We start from the raw sequence: 19,587 nt of genomic DNA on the forward strand, positions 1-19,587 counted from the left end.
AACAGCTTCTCTTCTTCCTCTGACATGTTTATAAACCAATGTGCCCACGGCCGCATGTCTATTTTTGCAGAGCTGAGTTCTTTTGAAGCATTTCCCATGCTGCTTTGACAGAGAAATACTTAGGGATCCTGTTTGGCCTCTTTATTCCTCAAATAACACACCAGCCCTTTTTGGGGCTCCTTTGCCTGAACAAACTCAGATTTTTCTTTTCCACGAGCAATGTCCCCCACAACAGCTGCTATGTTGGCTTAGAAGAAAAGACAGGAAATTAATTACCCTCTGATTAGTAAAAGGTGACCTATTCTACTTTAAAACTACAACACATTGGCAAAGCAACAGCGGAAAGGCAAACCCAGCTACTACCCATATTTTAATTGCTCTGGCAAAGAAAAGAATACAATGCGTTCTCCAGGGACGTCAACGTCAATCATGGCAGTATAATTAGTTCAAATAAGAAGCACTAATAGATTTTTAGGGGAAGAAAGCATTTTTGTGTGATGGCAAAAGAGCACATATCAGACTTACTGGGGTCATTCAGCAACGGTATTCCTCTATTTGCGCTATGTTTGCTACCACAGTTTGAAAGAAGCAGCACAGCTGATGACTGGGAGAAGTATGATGCAATGTACTTACACCAAATGTTAACAAAGCCACTTGCCAAGTTTTCCTTCCTCAAAGCAGCTTCTATCAGTAAATATTTATCTAAATCACAAGGAAAAACAGCTTTGTCTGCACTATAATTTTTCCTACTGAAATCATAAAAACAAATTGAACACTGGAGAAGGCAAATCATGGCAACACTACAAGATACTTTTTTTTTTTTTTTTGCTTATAAATGTACATCCTGCTTGTAGCCTAGCAACAAAAGCAGCAGTCTGTGTTAAATGGATAGAGCCTGCTGCTGGGGCTCTCTCCTCAAAACAGCAGCCATCTTTGGCATGTAACTTGACAGAGATTTCATCATTCTGCATTAAAGCTACCTCCAGATGTTAGAGGTTGCCACAGCCAGCTCAGTGGTGTTGGCTTTTGATTTGCCACCTCTTCTCCCATCGCATGAGGTATATCGCAGAGACACGTCACATGTTCACTTCGTCTCTTCATCAAGAACAATAAAGCTTCTTTGCTAAAAAGGGTTAGTGCAAGCTCTTATTTTTTTTCAGTCCTGATTGCTGCAAGCTTGTCTCTGCTTCTTATTTTTTAACCCCCCCTCCCAGTAAACTGAAGTAGGATTATCTGACTCTACCCAGGCATGTTCATGGCCCTTTTCTATAGTTTTTCACTATTTCATGTATCTTTTTCTGATAGGATCCATACAGGTGATTTTTTAATTGGACATTAGTACAAAGCCAGTCTTCATCCCCTCCTTCCCGCTCTCCCAATACCCATTATAATCACAATAAATTCAATAATTTAAAACAAATAAATCAATACTCATAATTAAACCTCCTGCTTCTGGCTACCAGGTGCCTGACCTCCAAGTTATTCGGCGTATTCCTCCTGGCTACCAGGTGCCTGACCTCCAAGTTATTCGGTGTGTTCCTCCCCTGGAAAGGACGATCCCCCAGCAGGGAGGCTTGTTTGCTGCAGGCCTGGGATCCGTGCCGATGCCACACACCACCCTGCGACAGACAGCCCACGCTCAGGGGACAGAGATTGTGGGAGCGGGTGGGGAAGCGGGGAGCTGTTATGTGTGCAGGGAGGCGGCAGGAGGGGAGGGCTGTGGCAGCCCCCGGCCAGCTGTCTGCCACTGCGAGCGTCCAGCCAGCACCTCCCCAGGAGAGGGGTGACCCGCTGGGACACCGGCTCTGCTCCCACAGAGGGGACGGGGTGACACACGGGGCTGGGCCCCTGTGGAGGGGACGGGGGTGACGCGCGGGGCTGGGCCCCTGCGGAGGGCACCGCTATGGCGCTGGGGGTGACACCGGCGCGGGCTCCCCAGCCCGCGGCCCAGCCCCACGGGGACCCCGAGCCGCAGGGACGCCCCTGCCCGGCGCCGGTACTCACCGCGGCCGCCGCACGCTGCCGGCTCGGCTCCGCGCCGCCCCTCGCCACGCTGCCCGGAAGAGGCTCGCTCGGCGCGGCGGGCGAGGGCCCGAGGGAGGCGGTCGGGCCGCCCCGCTCCGCTTCGCTCCGCCCCGGCGGGGCCGGGCCGGGCCGGGCCGGGCCGGGCGGCCGGCCAGTCGTGGTGGTGGTCGGGCTGGAGCCGGCCCGGGGCCGCCCGCTCGACCTCCCCTCTCCCTCCGCCCGCTGCCCTGAAGTCCCGAAGACTCCCGGGGGGATCGGGCGGCCCCCAGGAGCCCGGGCTGCCGGGGCTGGGCGGCTCCTCCCGCGCCCCCGGGAGCGGCGGTGCCCCCGCTCGGCGCCCTTCACGTTGTGGAGGCAGCTCAGGCCCTGAAATTACTTCTGTAGTTAACGAAAGAAAAGCCGTCGGAAGAATTACCAGGAGTGTTACCGGCCGCCTCCGTGGCAGGACGGGGATGCTGGGGCTGGGGACAGAGGGCTGGCTCGTCAGTCCGCAGCGGGAGCAGGTTCGGGAGCAAGACAGCCGGTGGGCCAGGGGCAGCTGGGACAGCAGAGAGGGATTTCTGCTGGCTTTCTCATTTTCATCGCTCCCGCTTTATCATGTATTGCAGAAAGCAGCCAGCGGCGGGGAAATGTTCGTAGGAAACCACAGTGACAGAATCCTTAGAAAAATAATTTACTCGTAGGTCCTGATCCCAAAAACGAATAAAAAATAATAAAGCAATGCATTCCTATGAAATCCATTCCAGCTGATGAGAACTTTCTTGTGTATGATACCTTAAAAATGTCAAATAAATGTGGGTCCTTGATTTCCTTGGAAGGCTGAGGATGGATTTCAGAGCATTTATTTCCTTTTAGTAATTATGGTCAAGTCACGTTTTATATTTATAGCATCCAATAGCTTCTCTGAGATTAGATGTGCAATCATTTGAGATTTAATAAAAATAGTAGGGATACGCAATTACATTGCTTCTATTCTTTCTCCAGCCCAGCTTCCTGATGAACACGGTGATAGACGCACAAACTGGATTCCTAACACACGTTTCAAGAATTAGCACGTTAATGCTTAAGTCTGATAGTGTTGTAAGTCAGCAGCACGTGAGCTGGTCTTACCCCATAACTGATGTTGGGGATCTGGGAATGGGGGAAAATGTGTTCAGTTACAGCAGTACTGCATCCCATTCACAGCCTGCAAACAGTGCTAGTTCATCTCTTTTGTGGACCAGAAAAACATACCAACACACAAAGGCCGATTGCAACTACAGTCTATAACGCAGCCCAGCTCCTCTAAAGTCTTCTGCTAAAATTCTCTTTGTAACAACACTGCTCTGTCCACAGGTCTCACCGCTGAAGGGGTTGCAGCTGTGCATCTGCAGCAATCCTACTCTTAACATTTTGAATACAGGGCTGGCAAGCCCTGACCTCCCTGTCACTGTTTGTTGCAGCTTGCTAAATGGGAATTTTATATTAAAAAGCCAGAACTCTCCCCAGGTATTAAGTGTTTGTGGAGTTATACTTACTGGTGAAACTTTTGCTGTTAAAACTCAACTTCTGTGAAAAATGGGATTTTTTTTTTTTTTTCATAAAAATACAACTGTGTAGGCTGGAGTTTGTTTTCAGCTTTTAACTAGCCTACTCAGTTTATGATTTTCAATAAAAAGCTAAGATTCAACTTTCATTCTGACACAGACACATCAAATCTCAGATGTCCACCTATCTGTTTACCCTGTGGCTCCACAACTTAGGTCTTACAGATATATATATGACAGTTGCAGGTGCAAATATACCAGGTGAGATTCCATCATGAAAAAGTAAAAACTTGTACTGCATTTTTCTTGCACGACAAAATTTTTTCACAATTTGTGTACTTTACTGCTAGTGTCTTCAGTTCTTTTTAATCTTGTCAGGCAGATCCCAGTCTCCATGACCACTGACAGATCCAACACTGAATACATCTTTGATGTATCTGGCCCAAACACTTGTTACTAAAAACATTGCAATGACAGAGCAGGAAAGACATCTCATTCAGAAACTGGAGACAGCTGGATGTCATGCATTGAAATAAATTAGTTGTTGGTGGGTATAACTGGTACTGTGGTATATGGTTTTACATTCTGAGGACTGATGTCTTCTGTCTCTAATAATTTTCCTATATGCCAAAGATACTAACTTGTTTTTCTGCTTTAAAACCACACACGGTCTTTTCTGCACATCACAATAGAAACTCTGCTTGCACATTCTTTAATGTAAATATATTAATACCTAAATTCTTTCTCTGAGTCGCTACATGGAAACCTACATTCATTCCCTGAGTTAATAATTTCCTCTATACTCTGCAGGTGGTTTTGATTTTCATTAGACTAGTCATTTCTCCCATTGCTGAGAAACAAATCTGTTTTTTTTGCCATGAATCCTCAAAAGTCTTGAAATGGCTCTGACCAACCAACAACAATTGCTCATGAGCCACAAAACTGGAAGGCAAATGGGCAAATATGGGTAGTCACAAAGAATATCTTACCTCTGGCTACATGCGTTTCTTAGTCTGTGCTAATTTTCATGCTAAAATGTTTTTGGCTGTATTAAAAAATGCAGAATCCAGGAGGATGTGCCAGGTCCCAGATCCAGATGTGTATTTTGGCCTGATCCTGCTTCTGTTCTGAGGTGTGACCTGGTGTATGTTTCCACCTGGAAGAATTCCCGGACTATTACAGGGCAAATTCTTCCTTATGCTGACCAGAAAAGGAGGATTTCTGTTCCTCTACCATTACTGCCTCATCTAAGAAATGAGCTTTACTGTATTTGCTTTCCTCAAGCTTTCCTGTATTCATAATATTTACATTGGACATTAATGCTTTTTATGTTTTTTACCATTTCAAATTGGCACTGGGAATCAACGGAGAAAAACGAAGAGCTGCTTGCACGTTGCTTTTATTAACAAAAATGTCCAGTAAGTGGCACTGCAGGACCGGCTTTTCTGCAACCCTGGCTCACAAACAGTGCCGTCAATGAGAGCAAAAGCAAGCGTGGGATGTGTCAAGACTTTTCTGCACCATGAAAAAAGTAGTTGTAGAGCAGGTGGGGAATGTGTACGGTGACGGCCCTGAAGGTGCAGCGCAAGGAACTGGGGTGTATTCAGCTGCTGTCTCGGGAAGATGGTGTTAGGAACTGGCCTTGGCACCAAGCTGGCTGTTATCAGGGGTTTGCTGGAAGAAACCAGCAACGTTTCTGGGAACTATTCATTAGCACTCAATGGAAGGTGCCTGTGAAGGCTTTGTGCTGGGTTTTGCTATCAGGAGCAGAATACTGGGCAAGGTGAACCATGTATATACAGCATTTCCTATGGTCTACTGACTTACTGTGCATTAATTTTATGTAGAAAATCCAAACCCAGACTGGAAGGGACATCAGTACAGTCCAAGGAGTACCCAAAAGTTCAAGTTTCTGTAAATGAGCCAGGGATTTCTGGGAGTCTGTGTCAGTATATAAAAAAACCACCACCCTGTTTTCCCAGTCTAAGCTAATAATGAATAAATTATTATCTAGGGAAATTTGGTCAAACAGACAAGTAACACTACACTGTTTGGCAATATAAATTGTAATGAAACCCTTATATAAGCTGATAGAGGATTACTTACGAAATCAGTTAAAGGTTTTGGCTCCATCTGCAATATTTGAACCCAATTTTATGTTACTCATGCTATACTGTGCCAAGCTAAATTGATGCATATCCAATTTACCTATTTATCTAGATGCATAGTTATTTCAGATAAGACTGGAAGGGAATGAACATGAAAAGCCAATCTGCATTTAGAAGGGACATAAAGCTACATTTAAAGGGATAAACCAGCCTTTCAAGGGAATTAGGAAGCCATTTCCCCCATGATGTGGCTATTTTATAAATGCTCTTGTGGGATCGTTCATGCCCTGAAGCAGCTGTGCCAGCTGCTGTCAGCAACAAGACACTTGACTAGGCAGAGTGATCTGGGATGTCAATATGCAGCTATGGATGTAGTATGGGGGCAAGGGGAGGTGTAGTACTATCCCATAGGGCACAGAGAACAGCCACAGGAGCTTGCAACTGCTTCAACCAGGCCTGACAAATTTTTTTATCATCCTCAAGCGACCAGGTATTGCTGAGTCCTAATACTTTCACCTCCTGAGTCTTTCCAATGGCTTTTGAAAATAGCAATTAAGAATACGCACTCTCAAGTGTTTATTCCTGCAGCAACATAGGATGGCACTTGATAACCTCTGACAGCACTCAGAAGCAGATGACACACAAGAGCATGCCACAACAACATGGGAAGGCATGCAGCAACGTGAGCAAAGAGGTAAGAACATATGACAAAACAAGACACCACAGGACAACTCGGAATAGCATACAACACGCCACAACACGAGATAGCATGCAACAGCACAAACAGCATGGAACAACACTTGACACCATGCCACAGCATGATGGATATACCTGGAAAGCTGATAGAAATGCCTAGAGAGCAGTGAGAGATTCATAGCAGCAGGAAATTCCTAGAAAGGTATGGAAAATGTCTAGAAAACCATGGGAAATTCCTAGAAAGCTACAGGGAACTCCTGGAAATTATGGGAAATTCTTAGAAAGCAGAATTGAATTCCTAGAAAACTGTGGGGGGATCGCAGGAAAGCAAAATGTGAATTCTGAGAAAGCTGGCTACAAATTCCTCGAAAGCTGGAGGGAATTTCTTATGAAGTAAGGAGGAATCCTAGAAAGAAATGCACAGGTCCTAGAAAGCTGTGGGAAATGTCTAAAGAGCAGAAGGGAACTCCTGGAAAGCAGAAGGGACATCCTATAAATAGTACACAATTACTAGAAAACATCAGGGAAATTTCTAGAAGAGCATTAGGGATTTCTTGAAAGCCCTGGAAATTCCTAGAAAGTAAACACAAATTCCTAGTAAGGTGAAAGAAATCCTTGAAAAGCAATAGGAAGGTTTCCTAGAAAGCAGTATGAAATTTCCTGAAAGCTGGGTGGAAATCCCTAGAAAGCTGGAGGGGACATTCCCAGAGATCACTAGGAAAATCCTAGAAAGGCATGTGAAATTCTTAAGAAGATGTAGAAAAATGCAAGAAAGCAATGGAAAAATCCTGGCTGAGCTGGACATCCTGTAGTTCCTAAAGACGTGGGGGAAGCTCTTAGGAAGTAATGCTGAGAAAAGCACAGGAGAAAATCAGACACTGTAAAGAGTGGGGAAAAAAGTGAAACCAGAAAGTAGATAGGATCAGATCCCATAGCCTTTCCCGAAATGTAATGTGTACCTAGAAGACATCCCTAATTTTAACCTCTCCTAAATGGAGAGGACCAGTTTGATGGACTGAAGAAGAGACACTGAATGCCTGCATTGGTGCAGCTGAGCCCTAACGTGCACGAAACCCAGCCCTGGGCAGCTGAGCTTTGCGGGAAGGGAGCAGGGGGAACTTGCTGACTTGGAAGGCCCCTGACCTTGAGACAGGTTTTGACAAATGGATGATGAAACTCAGGGAACATTTCCAGCCTGGGAAAGTACTGTCTGTTAGCGACTGTCACAGCAACAACTCTTTGCAACACAGGGCAGGGAAAAGCCAAGGGCATCAAGGCAGGCTGCAAACAGGGAGACATTGCCTATGTTGCTGGGATGAAAGAGTCCTGCCTGATGTGGTGGGACAGGCACGGAGGCTGGAACAGGAAAACAGATCCAGATGAGCCAGGGTGAAAGTGGATTTGGGATTATATCTTAGTTTGGGGTAATCCAGTCAGATCACTGGGTTTTTCAAAAGTTCGAATGAAAGTTATGGCAGGAGGAGTGAAGCAGCCCGAAGTTTAGACCTTGGTGTGGACTCTTGCTTGGAATATAGTTCTAGTGTTTTATTGATCTTGGTGGAACATTTGTGACTGCCAGCAAGGCCAGACTGTGTGATTTGGTGAGGACTTTGACAACCAGTGTCTTGCCTCCAAGAACGATTTAGTCCCAGAACCTGCAACATCGCAACGGTAGCAGGGTTGTCTGTGGAGCTGCAGAGGTGAAAATGCTGCCTGAGACAGCAGAGCTTCGTGACTGGGACATTTGGAGTGGTCTGGTCATTGCTGGACGGCTGGTTGACCCTGTCTACCATAGCTGGACTTGCTGCGCTCCTGCATGGGCACTGTGGGGCTGCCACCCATGCAGAGAGCCCTGGCTGGGCTTCCCTGGTAGAGCTGCCTGCTCCTGCGGATCCCGGCGGCGCAGGTGCGAAATGCTTCTGTTGGTCTTCACTATGAGCAAGAAGTGATGCTCTGTGCAGCATCAGCTTCTATTTTTTTGGTAAGTATTAGTTTAATTATCTTTAATTCAAGGATTTGTAGCCTGCCGATGGAAGGGCTGTGGAGTCTGACCGTCCTGGATGTGCAATAATGTGGGCTTAATACTCAACTGTAGTGCAAACTATTGCTCACTTGCTCCACTAACCTTTAGAGGCAATGGGCTCCTGTAGGTACCAAGCACACTCTTCATTGTCACAGATCCTGCATCAGAAAACCACAAAAAATCTGCTGGTAGAAGTTAGACAGTTCTTCATCCATCAGTCAGGGGCTGGGCTAGAATATGGGGAAGGATCCATTTTATGCTGGCATGCAGCTCAGGAGTAAATCTGTAACACCAGCTTAGGAGGGGAGAGTGCCACCTACCAAGCCATCTGCTAAAGAAATTGTATTATCTGCAGTCTCATCCACTGTTGCTAGAAATCACTGTCACATTCATCTGTGAAGAGTTTTGCTGCTAATATATCTATTTGTATTCTTTTTATCCATCCACTCAGAATTAATTATTTCTCAGATTAATTTCATTCTAATGAATCATTCTGTGTCACTGGCTTTATTTCATTTCTGAGATACTAATTAATATGTCAAAGCCATCTTTAACATTGAAAGTGCTGTCATTTTTTCCGTGACTTTTCTTTTGATTAATATATTCAACTTCAATTTTTCTGAGGGCCTAAAATGTCCATCCAGTGTGGAGCAAAAGAAAAAATGCGAGCTATACAGTATTAAAAAATTATGCATATGCAAATAAAGCATAAATTGGGAGGCAATGGCCCAGTCTGTATTTTTGTGTTGACTTACTAGTTTATGTGCTATTTCATATAGCAGGTCCTCAGCAATCAGCTGTGTAGGATTTTTATGTACATGGATTAGAATATAAAATTCAGCAGTACATAGAGTGTCTACATTTGTCGGTGAACTGATCAGAGATTTTGGATATTCTGTATTTGTTGGTTTAGATTAGGTTTCAAAGAAGGGGTCTGGTTGGTTTGCTGTGGATTTCCTGGCACTGTTCTGCTGAGCCGCAGGGACGAGGCAGTCGGATGAAGCGTTTTTCTTTCCTTAGAGCTCTCCTCTCCTCTCAGCTATAATTTAGTCTCATCATCCTCTGCAGTTTGGCTCTCTACCCACTCTGGAGGGAAGTGTTGGCAGGGCAGTAATCCCTCTCCTACCCCATATCTGTGGCAGATGCAAATCCCAGAAAGACAAGGGGGGGAAATTTTAGGCTTCCCTGCTTGAGCTGTTTCTGGGGTGATTTAAAATCTAGTAATGGCCTTTGGTTTGACAGAGCAGGTTGAACTGTGAGACGAAGGGTCACTCCAAGTGTTGATTGTGGAAAACTTTTCTTTGTTCCTGCGGGAGTGAGTGGGTGGAACTGGAAAAACCCCATAAAAAGTCACTGCATAAGCTCTGCCGATTAAATAACACGGTTATTGGCAGCACTGCACCGAGCTTAAATTACCCATGGCTCCTGCATGGCAGGAGGCTGGGGACTGTTTACATGACAGCTTCTGCTCAGATCTCTGGCCACAGGTTTGGTATTTCTCTTTCTTTCCTGTCTTCCACTCTCTCCAAAATGAGCCATTTTGTTGTAAAATCTGGGGGATTACAGCTGAACCTCTGGGTTTGCACTGCAAATGTAGAGAGGGATTGCTGGCAAGGGAAGGAAAGGGGAACAGAGCCTGAACGGGCTCTGAGCAGGAGAGGGGTCGGGAACGCCGCTCCTTTCCCTGTACAAACAACCAGATTATGGTTTTCCACCACTTCTAAAGCTTGCGTGTGCAGAGCCCTGCAGACACAAGGCTGCTTTTTGAGAGTTTGCTGCCTGATCTCCTGCAGAGCAGAAATCCTTTCTGCAGGTTTCCTCCACTGTGGCCCAAGGATGGAGATGGGCTCTCCTGGCTGGGACCAAGGCTGTGCTCCAACAGTCGAGCATCAATGTAATGAGGAGGGGAGATGCCAGAGGAGCAGCAGTGCCTGGTCCTGCCTCATGAGCACCCCACAACCACTGCATGAGCTCCAGATCCTGGGAACCAGTAGCACTGCCCAACATATCCTTCCCATTTATACCCTCCTTGCATTACCCTTTGTGTCCAGCTTTGCCGCTGCCTCAAATGAGTAATCTAAATTCAGACTTGCATACATGGTGTTTCTGTTTGGGCTTTTTTCATTTTCCTTCTCCCTGTTGGTGTCCAGAATTTTGCACATGCTTCACCAGTGACCTGAAATCCAGGGATGGTTTGTGCACTGGTTGCCGTTGAAAATAGTTCAAAAGTCAATATTCACAAGGGCACTGATGTGCTTTTTGAGATCAGTCCTACAGAATCCCCCAGACTCTAAGGTCCAGCTGCAGATGGACATGCCTGTAATCTACAGCCAAAAAAAAAAAAAAAAAGCACCCACACTCAATACTGAATATTTAGGCTACTTGTTGTCAGTGTTTGGGGACTAGAAATTATTTCTGTCACTGATCCTTTTTCCCTGCTGGTGGATCTTTATCATTCAAGAGTGAGCTTGAGATCCTTGGAGATGTTTTTTTATTTTTAGCAGCAAAGTAATATTTTTTTCTGTTGCTACTCTTTGCTCTGTGCTTTTGTACTCACTACTGCAGTTTTCCCTGTGGAATGCCCAACATGGTAATGTCAATTTAACCAGTGTGCTTCACTGATCTTTAAGAGACTTCATAGCTGTTGTTCAATTTCCAGGAACCCTTGATTTTTCTGAGAAGGTTACATTGAGGCTAAAGTTATCTTGGCTTATTAGTATAACCAGTTATTTAGAAACCTGACAGCTCTTTTAGACATTATTTCTGTTAACATGCCTCAGCTGATTTCATGTTTAATGAATCCCATGCATGCAGACTCAAAAAATCATCCCGAGAGTGATGCAAGTACAATTTGTATCCACATAATGTAATATTATTTTGTAAATTAAGCTGCCTTTCTCCACCTCTAGTATGTGCGCTATTTTGTAGATTAAAGCATGTTTATCTCTGAATGCAAGATCTGGACTTTGTTCAACTCTGACTTAGTCTTCCAGTAGCTAATTACTGTTTGGATGAAGATCATTTGGATCAAGGTGGTACTCAGTATTTATATTTTTAAGTCTTCATATGGACCAAACAGGACTTTCTCCAACCAGAGTCTCCTGGGAGGAGCAGGTGCTTCACAGGGCTTTCCTTTGCTGGGCATTGCTTTGATTCCATCATCAGCCAGTAGTGATTGAAAAGCATTAAATAAAATTAAGCAGCTATTTTATGTGGGTATCCAGGGAGAATTAAACAAGCTCTGTGCTTGTTTCTGAATCTCCAGGAAACACCTGCACCATCATCCTGTTGCTGGCAGTTTTAGGCAAGTCCCGACCTGGACGAGAGCTGATCCTTCTCGCACTGGCTGGAGGCAGGTTAGCAGAGAGCAGCAAAAAGAAAATTCACCCTATACTTTGTATAACTGGCTCCTAGAGTCATGACAATTGGCTGCCTAATCCCACCACTAAATTTATCTAAATAATAGTAGGGGTTTAATGGATTTCACTTTTGTTCCTCACCTGGGTATGACTATTAAGTCATGAAAGTTTTAAAAGCTTACAGATTAGCTGGAGTGACAAATGAGTACCGCAGGGTGCCCTGCATGAAACGCTGGTGTTTGAAACCTGCGTAGCTGTTGAAGGGGCTTTACTCCACTAGTACGGTCCTGGCTGAGCCAGACCTCATTGTCATCCCTGAACTGATCACACAAACTTAGAGATGAGACAGGAGAGAGGCTCTGACTTCTGAAACAGATACTTGAATTGCCAGACAAATAAGGACTGTGAGATTCTTACAGGCTGCTGGGAGCAGGAAGCTAAAAGGCTTTTTTTAATGTCAGATTCAAATGAAAGTTTTAAACCCTCACCCATATGAGCAGCATTAGGGTCTTCCAATGGTGAATTCAGCCTCTTCCCCAGGAAAGGCTGCTCCCTAGCAAAAATTAACTGAAAAGAAGAGTTCGCTCGATGAGCTGATAAGCAGATGATTGAGCAGACTGCTCTCTTCTCTGCAATGTGTACCTCGGCGTTTCTCTCCAGTATGTCTTAAAAATTGTGCTGTTTTTGTACTCCGGAGTTGTGATTTCTCCTGGAATAATCCAGGATGGCTGTGGTAGAAAGCCATTTTGGGGGAGCCTCTGGAAATTGTTACAAATAAAATCAAATGTACTCAGTGACTTCTTATGCAGGCAATGTTCCCCTCAGCCCAGGGTTTCTACTAAAAAACAGGAGCATGCTACATTTTCAGAAGGTAAGTATCATGCAGTAAACCTCACCTGTGTTGTGCTTTAAGAACAGAAGAAAAAAAGAAAAAAATCTTGAAAAAAGAAAACTTACAGTGAGTTTCGTTAGAGATCTCTATTACCAAAGAACACAGGATTCATTTTCTTGTCTACTTTCACCCTCCTCTGGGGATGAATGATGATTAAAGGACAGGATGATAAGAAAGGGAGCATGAGAGCTTGCTGAGAAGCAGTTAAAAAGGAAAAAAAAAAAAGAAAGAGAGGGGGAAAGAAAACCAAGTGTTTTAGTTAGCTAGTCAAGGTTAACTTAGCACTGTATCTGCTTTAACTGACATTATGAAAAATTATGGATGGCACAAAAGCAACTTCACTAATGCTGAACTCTAGGAAATTTGTCTTGACAACTTAGTGAGCTTATTTGTTCTTCTAGGAGGTTTTTAACCTCCCCGTGATGTCTTTTCTCTTCATTTTCTGAATTTTTTTGAGTAAGGTTCCTATACAAAGGTAGCAACATGTTCATCTTTCGTTGCCTGTTGTGGCTAAGGTAAGAAAGAAAAAACCCTTTTGGAGAAAGAAGGGGTTTGGGACGTAACCGCTCTGTTTTTGGTGCTTACTACCGAACCGGAAGGATTTTTTGCAAAGGAGAAACCACGGTTTGAAGAGAGTGGCAGATTTCTGCGCCCAGGGAGGGCAGTTCGTGGCTCTGGGTTTTCCCTGCGGACGCGAATCCAGCCGCATCTGCCGTCGGGCGGTGCCGCTCCGAGGCTCCGGCCGGTCCGAAGCGCCGGACCCGCTTGTTCCTCTGCTGTCCCCTCGCCTGACCCCGAACAAGTTAGTCAGGACGCGGGTCCTCAGCCAGCTACCGCACCCCTGGGAACCTGGGCTTTGGGTCCCCCCCTCCCCGTTCCCTCCCTGCCTACCCGCAGGGATAACGATGCCCTTCGCCTGTGTTACGAACCCAGGCGTTAAGCCTGTCTGGCGGCGAGGGCGGGCCGGGGCTGGGGGTCGCGGAGCATCCCGGCGCAGCCCTGCCCCTCGGGGCTGCCTTGCACCCGGGCGGCCGCCTCCGCGGGGCGGCGCGGCGGGGCGCGGGGCCGCGGCCGCCCAGGAGAGGGAGCCCGGCGGCCGCGGCTGCGCCGGGAGCCGCGGGGGCGCGGGGCTGCGCCAGGCGGCGGAGAGGCGGCGCGGAGCGGAGCGGAGCGGTGCGGTGCGCTGCCCCGGCTGCAGCCCGTCGCCAGCCCCGGGCCTCCCCGCGCCGGTGAGTACCGCCGCGCTTACCGCTCCGTCCCCGCTGTGCCGGGAGGGGGGTCCCGGCCGGTGTGTCGTCCCCTCCGCTTGCTTCCCGAGCGTGCTCTGGGGTTACGCTGCTCCCCTGGGGGTCGGGGAAGCCGCGGGTGTCTCGGCCCGCAGCCCGCCTCCTGAGCATCGCCCAGCCCGAAGTTAGGTGCCGGTACTTACTTTCCGCATCAATTAATTGAACTCAGCTGGCTCGCAGCGCCGAGGCATCACGCAGCACCCCAGGCGTCCCGGAGCTCGGCGGAGCTCAAGACCGGGCAAAGTAATCCCGTTTGTGCTAAGCTCCGGAACAGCCGCTCCAGGAGCCCGGCTTCGCCTCTCGCCCCGGCTGCCTGGCTGGCCGGGACGTTATTCGCCAGGAAGGCGGAAAAACCGGGGAGAGGCTGCCCAGAAGAAGCTGCGCCCTCCCGAAGATGTTAGAGGAGGTGAAGGGGGGCTGCTTTTTGCCCGTTGCGTGCCTCCATGCCTGTCTTTCCCTTGTCTTAATCCTTTAGGAAGGAGACGCCGGGCAGACAGACCTTTCCTGGAGGGGCGATGCTGCCGAGCCCTGCCCCGGGCAGAAGAAAGCCTTTGCCGCCGGGACCCGCCGGTACCGGAGATGCGCGGCCCGGGGCAGGCTGCGGGAGAGCGTGAGGAGCTGCCTCCGCCTGCGCTTTTCTGAGAGGGGAAAAAGCATGGTAAAAGCTGGCCCCGATCCTTGGAGCGCAGCCCCGCTGAGCAGGAGGTGGGATTATTCCAGGGTAGTTACTGAGAGCTATAACCTGGCAGCAGAGCGTTAAAGCGACTTGTCCCCGCTGGAAGAGGAACCCGCTGCGGGCACCGCCGGGGTGGCAGCCCGCGTCGTGGCTGTGGGGAGGTCACTCAGGTCCTTCTCCTCCTCTCGCCCTTCTTTCTCCTTCTAGTGAACGACAGCAGAAAGAACTGGTACTCGGCTCTTGCCAGCGTTGGGAATACCGTGCCTTTTGCCTGGGATGATTTGTCCTGATGTGCCGCTTCGACGGGATGTACAAAGTGCGACTGGGACTGATCCGGCCAACAAAGTTTGCAGCGTGATCGGCAGGGGCAGTGGGATGGAGGTAGCTGGGCACACGCTGGTGGGGTCCGTCACGCATGGTCTGACAGCACAGACCTGCTGCTCCCTTGAAAACTAACTCCTGATGGTCAAACTCTGCTGGCTCCTGTTTTTACTTCTCCCCTGCCAATCTGCACTTTCAGGGAAAAAACCACACACACACGCACACGCACCTGATGCAATGCAGTGTTTTTGTGGTGGTTTTGTATATAAGATTTGCTATGCAATTCCAAAACTAAAAGAGGAGGAGAGATGGCCCTGCATCCCAGAGCAAACAGAGAATCAGAGGTGAAAGGTAGGAGCCAGCATTTCTCATTTAAATAAAACTAAATAACCTGAGCTACTTCTTACTGAAAACCTTTAAAACACACCTACTGTATGTTTATTTTCTTTGTCTTGGAAGTGTAAACCAGTTTGAAACAAAGTGAAGATTTGCTTTCTGACGCTGCCCAGAAACAGAGAACTGATGCATTTTGTAACAGGAGTGTACCGAGGAGGAAGGATGGAGCGTTTCATCAGTGACACATTTAGGAAACTAGAGAAAAGCACCTCGTATAGTACGCTTCAGTAAATAGGAAAGGCTAGTGCAGTGGACTCTGGAAACACTCGATCAATAGCCTATTTAAGTGGGAATATATGCAAGCATGGAAAAGTGATTGCTTTCCTGTCTGTGGGGTATATTTGCAGAGGACAGCAGCAGAACATTTGCAGGTGAGCTGTCTGAATTAGGCCTCTTCATGCTGGGGTGGTGCAGTGTGTTTCTGAAGGGATTGCTTAAAAAAACAGTCTGTGGGGTGGACTGTATTTGTGCATTTTCAGTTCCTGCTCATAAAGTTTCAGTGGGTTCAGGATGATTCAAAGTCCGTCCGGGAGCGAAGGGACCATAAGAAAGGACCTTTGGTCTGTTTGGTGATGAGTAGTTAATGGATGTCTGATGCCTCTGATGTCTGCAAGGAAAGGAGCTGATGCCGTCATGAAAATCGTGATATGATTTTCCCTCAGGAGAAACTATGACTTGGAACGACACCACTATGGACGGGGAAGGGTTGCTGGTGGAAAGGGACTCTTCCTTTCGGATCCTCACAGGCTGCTTCCTCTCGCTGCTGATTCTCTCCACGCTGCTGGGAAACACGCTGGTCTGTGCAGCTGTCATTAGGTTTCGCCACCTCAGGTCCAAGGTGACCAACTTCTTTGTCATCTCCTTGGCCGTGTCAGATCTCTTAGTGGCAGTTTTGGTCATGCCTTGGAAAGCTGTGGCTGAGATCGCTGGTTTCTGGCCTTTTGGTTCATTTTGCAACATCTGGGTGGCCTTTGATATTATGTGCTCAACAGCCTCCATCTTAAATCTCTGTGTCATTAGTGTGGACAGATACTGGGCCATCTCCAGCCCGTTTAGGTACGAGAGGAAAATGACCCCCAAGGCAGCCTTCATCATGATCAGCGTGGCGTGGACTTTGTCCGTGTTGATTTCCTTCATCCCTGTGCAGCTGAACTGGCACAAGGCTACAACCACAAGCCTTTTGGACCTAAATGCCAGCTTACAAGGTATAAGCATGGACAACTGTGATTCTAGCCTAAACAGGATGTATGCCATCTCCTCTTCTCTAATTAGCTTCTATATACCTGTGGCCATCATGATAGTAACTTACACGAGGATATACCGGATTGCTCAGAAGCAAATACGACGCATCTCAGCTTTGGAGAGAGCAGCAGTGCATGCCAAGAACTGCCAGAACACGAGTGGCAACAGAAGCAGTATGGACTGCCAGCAACCAGAGAGCAACTTCAAAATGTCCTTCAAGAGGGAAACAAAGGTTTTAAAGACTTTGTCGGTGATCATGGGGGTCTTTGTGTGCTGCTGGTTGCCATTTTTCGTATTGAACTGCATGATTCCCTTCTGTGAGCCCACCCAACCTTCCAAAGGAGCAGAAGCTTTCTGCATTAATTCCACCACCTTTGATGTTTTTGTTTGGTTTGGATGGGCTAATTCTTCCCTCAACCCCATCATTTATGCCTTCAATGCTGATTTCCGCAAGGCATTTTCGACCCTGCTAGGATGCTACAGGCTCTGCCCTATGTCCAGCAATGCTATAGAGACTGTTAGTATTAACAATAATGGAGCAGTTGTTTTTTCGAGCCAACATGAGCCCAAAGGGTCCAGCCCCAAAGAGTCTAATCTGGTTTATCTGATTCCACATGCAATTATCTGTCCGGAAGAAGAACCTCTCAAAAAGGAAGAAGAGGGGGAACTATCTAAGACCTTGGAGAAAATGTCTCCAGCACTGTCTGGTATCTTGGATTATGAAGCTGATGTTTCTTTGGAAAAGATCAATCCCATTACACAAAATGGGCAGCATAAAACCTGAACAGTAAGGTTTACCCAGCAAGACCTAATAGTGTATATGGTAATAACCTTTAAAAAAAAAAAAAAAAAAAGAAAGATATACAAGATTTTTTGGTAAGAAACTAAGCTCTAGGGAGAAAAACACATTTACACCAAGCCCAGAATTAATTTTCCTGACATTCAAAGCAAATTTAACATTTTAAACAATAAACAGAAAAAGATACTGAAAATTGGTTTAAAAAAAGGATATTAAACTGTACTGTTCATACTGAGGAAAATATACAAATTTAGATACAGTGCAGTGACAAAGAAAGTATTGCTGCTTCTCTACACAGAGAAACCAATTTATAGCTTAAAATGAGGCAAAAGATAAATGTTAAGTATTTAAAGATTAATGTTTACTAGAAGTTAAAAGATTGCTGTGTCTTGTGATAGTGGGTGTTAACAGATCCTAATTAAAGACTGAGGGATTGTAAAGGTAGGTAGATGCCTTCTTAAAATTATTTCTGATGAATAATTGAGCCTTATAATGAGAATGGTTATTTTTAAAGCTTTGGGAGGTAATATGTTGATACTGGTTTTATTTATTTATTGTTTTAAATAGATATTTTTCATATGTTATAACAGATCTAGCTTTATTTATGTTATTTAAGATGTCTAAACAATGGGATATTTTTGGAGTGTCATAACTGCATTTTGATCAGTCAACCAGTCAGCACTTTATTACAAGCTCTGATAGTCTGGAGAGGTGGTGAGGAGAATATAGGAATGTTAAGAAGCTCAGCAAGAAATGAAGGAATCAACAAAACTGATGCTGTATGGAGTTTGTTTGCTTGTGGGCTTTTTTTTTTTAAAGTGGGATTTCTTTCAAAAGATAGGACCAGCGTTGACTGAGTTGTGAATTCTCTTCCCTTATAGAAATAAAAGAAATTGCTGCTATTTATTTTTAAAAAGTTTCATGTTACAAAGACTTTGCTAGAATGTCAAGTTTGTGGATCTGTAAATACCTTAAATATGACTACAACCTTAAGAAGAATCCAATTTGAGAAGAAAAGCTTCTTAGATAACAATTCTTAGTATATAATGTTTTGTATTTATGTAAGATAAATGGCTTTCTCAGACTTTTCTTATTTCAAGTCTTGGATATCTTTTCTGAACAAACACAATTGGTTATAATGGTAGTAAACATGCCAAACCTCGTTATCATCTGTATTATTGCAGTACCACCAGGATCATGCTCTCTGTCTGCTACTGTATCATGGTCAGAATTAAAAAGTGAGGTACCTAGTGCTTTACTTTGGAAACTAGGAGGATGTTACATTTTAGTAATTACCATGTCAATAGTCCATTCGATACGGAATAGTGCCTCATTACCATTTTGGATTAAGACATTTCTAAATATGGATGGAACTGCAGCCCCCACCTCAAAAAGTCCTGTGAGCTCCAAAAAAGTTGCTAATGTTTAATTCAAAGAAACTGCTACTTTTCCATTGTCCTTCCCTGCTGCTTTCCCTTTGTAATGCCAAAAGCAATCAGTAAACGTTAGCAACAGGAACATTGGGTGTTAATATTCAGCAGCATTCAAAGAAAGCTATTTGTTTTCCGAAAATACCCTTTGGAGCAACTTTTTCATAACATATATAAAAAAAAAAGTGTTGTCAGAAAAAGAGAACTGAGAGGAAAAAAAATTTAAACTCTAATGAACTATATACATCCTGCATCAGGTCTGTGTATTTATGTATTGTGAATGTTTTCATAATTTTATTGCTTGTATGCTGCTTTCATACATATAATAAAATTATTTTGTGAACAGAAGGTCAAATAAAATGATCTACATTGCATTTATTAAATACATGCTGTTTTTTGGCAGTTGTATTGATCGTGTTAAAGGCAAGGACAGTTCCTCTTTTTCCATTTGCCCTTATTTGGGATCATACCCGTAAGGCAGATGGGAATTTTTATTAGAAGCAGGAGAAAGCCCTCTCTACTGAGAGGCCTCTGAGCCCTTGCTCTAAACTAGGATTTGAAAGCAGTAAACACAGTTTGGAAACAACCACACTCTGCTTTAATGTGACTAGTTAAAATATGTAAAGTTCGACTTACTGGTGACTCTTATTTCAATGATTTTTTTTGCCTTGGTGTAACAGGGTAGTGAACTTGGTTTATAGCATGCTTTTATTGTTGCTTTTTTTCCTCGCCCCCCCCCCCCCCCCCCCCCCCCCCAAGCTGTGCAATACTTTTCAAAGCCTGATACAGCCCCACTGCTAGTGTCTGG

At 45.6% G+C, this 19,587-nt stretch overlaps 2 protein-coding genes across 10 annotated transcripts in view; one reads left to right on the forward strand and one right to left on the reverse strand.

The window, feature by feature from the left end:
• Positions 1-14,174, reverse strand: part of SFXN1 (sideroflexin 1) — a 41,004-nt gene extending 26,830 nt beyond the window's left edge. For 2 of the 5 annotated variants that reach the window (XM_052772048.1, XM_052772054.1), the window contains exons 1-2: positions 2,005-2,097; positions 1,473-1,619 (exon numbers count right to left, since the gene is read on the reverse strand). The gene's annotated coding sequence lies outside the window, so the exon portion shown is untranslated. Of the gene's footprint in view, positions 1-1,472; positions 1,620-2,004; positions 2,135-14,058 lie in introns of those variants that run through there. The other 3 variants (XM_052772049.1, XM_052772050.1, XM_052772053.1) reach the window with 3 other exon arrangements.
• DRD1 (dopamine receptor D1) lies at positions 13,736-19,153 on the forward strand. 5 transcript variants are annotated; one of them, XM_052772044.1, is made up of 3 exons: positions 13,736-13,858; positions 14,391-15,263; positions 15,971-19,153. In XM_052772044.1, exons 2-3 carry the CDS (start codon positions 15,221-15,223, stop codon positions 17,332-17,334), a joined length of 1,407 nt encoding a protein of 468 aa, XP_052628004.1. In that variant the 5' UTR covers positions 13,736-13,858; positions 14,391-15,220; the 3' UTR covers positions 17,335-19,153. The 5 variants fall into 5 exon arrangements, with proteins under 5 accessions (XP_052628004.1, XP_052628006.1, XP_052628007.1 ...); XM_052772046.1 differs by lacking the exon at positions 13,736-13,858 and having other exon boundaries at positions 14,179-15,679; positions 15,923-19,153; XM_052772047.1 differs by lacking the exon at positions 13,736-13,858 and having other exon boundaries at positions 14,179-15,679.
• The last annotated feature ends 434 nt before the right edge of the window (positions 19,154-19,587 follow it).

This window comes from Harpia harpyja, chromosome 20, assembly GCF_026419915.1.
Source record: "Harpia harpyja isolate bHarHar1 chromosome 20, bHarHar1 primary haplotype, whole genome shotgun sequence".
Lineage (NCBI taxonomy): Eukaryota > Metazoa > Chordata > Aves > Accipitriformes > Accipitridae > Harpia > Harpia harpyja.

Coding starts and splice junctions, on each gene's coding strand:
- DRD1 (XM_052772044.1), top strand. CDS start 15,221: ATGGCCCTGCATCCCAGAGCAAACAGAGAATCAGAGGTGAAAG. Junction 15,264..15,970: donor CAGAGAATCAGAGGTGAAAG/GTAGGAGCCAGC, acceptor ATTTTCCCTCAG/GAGAAACTATGACTTGGAAC.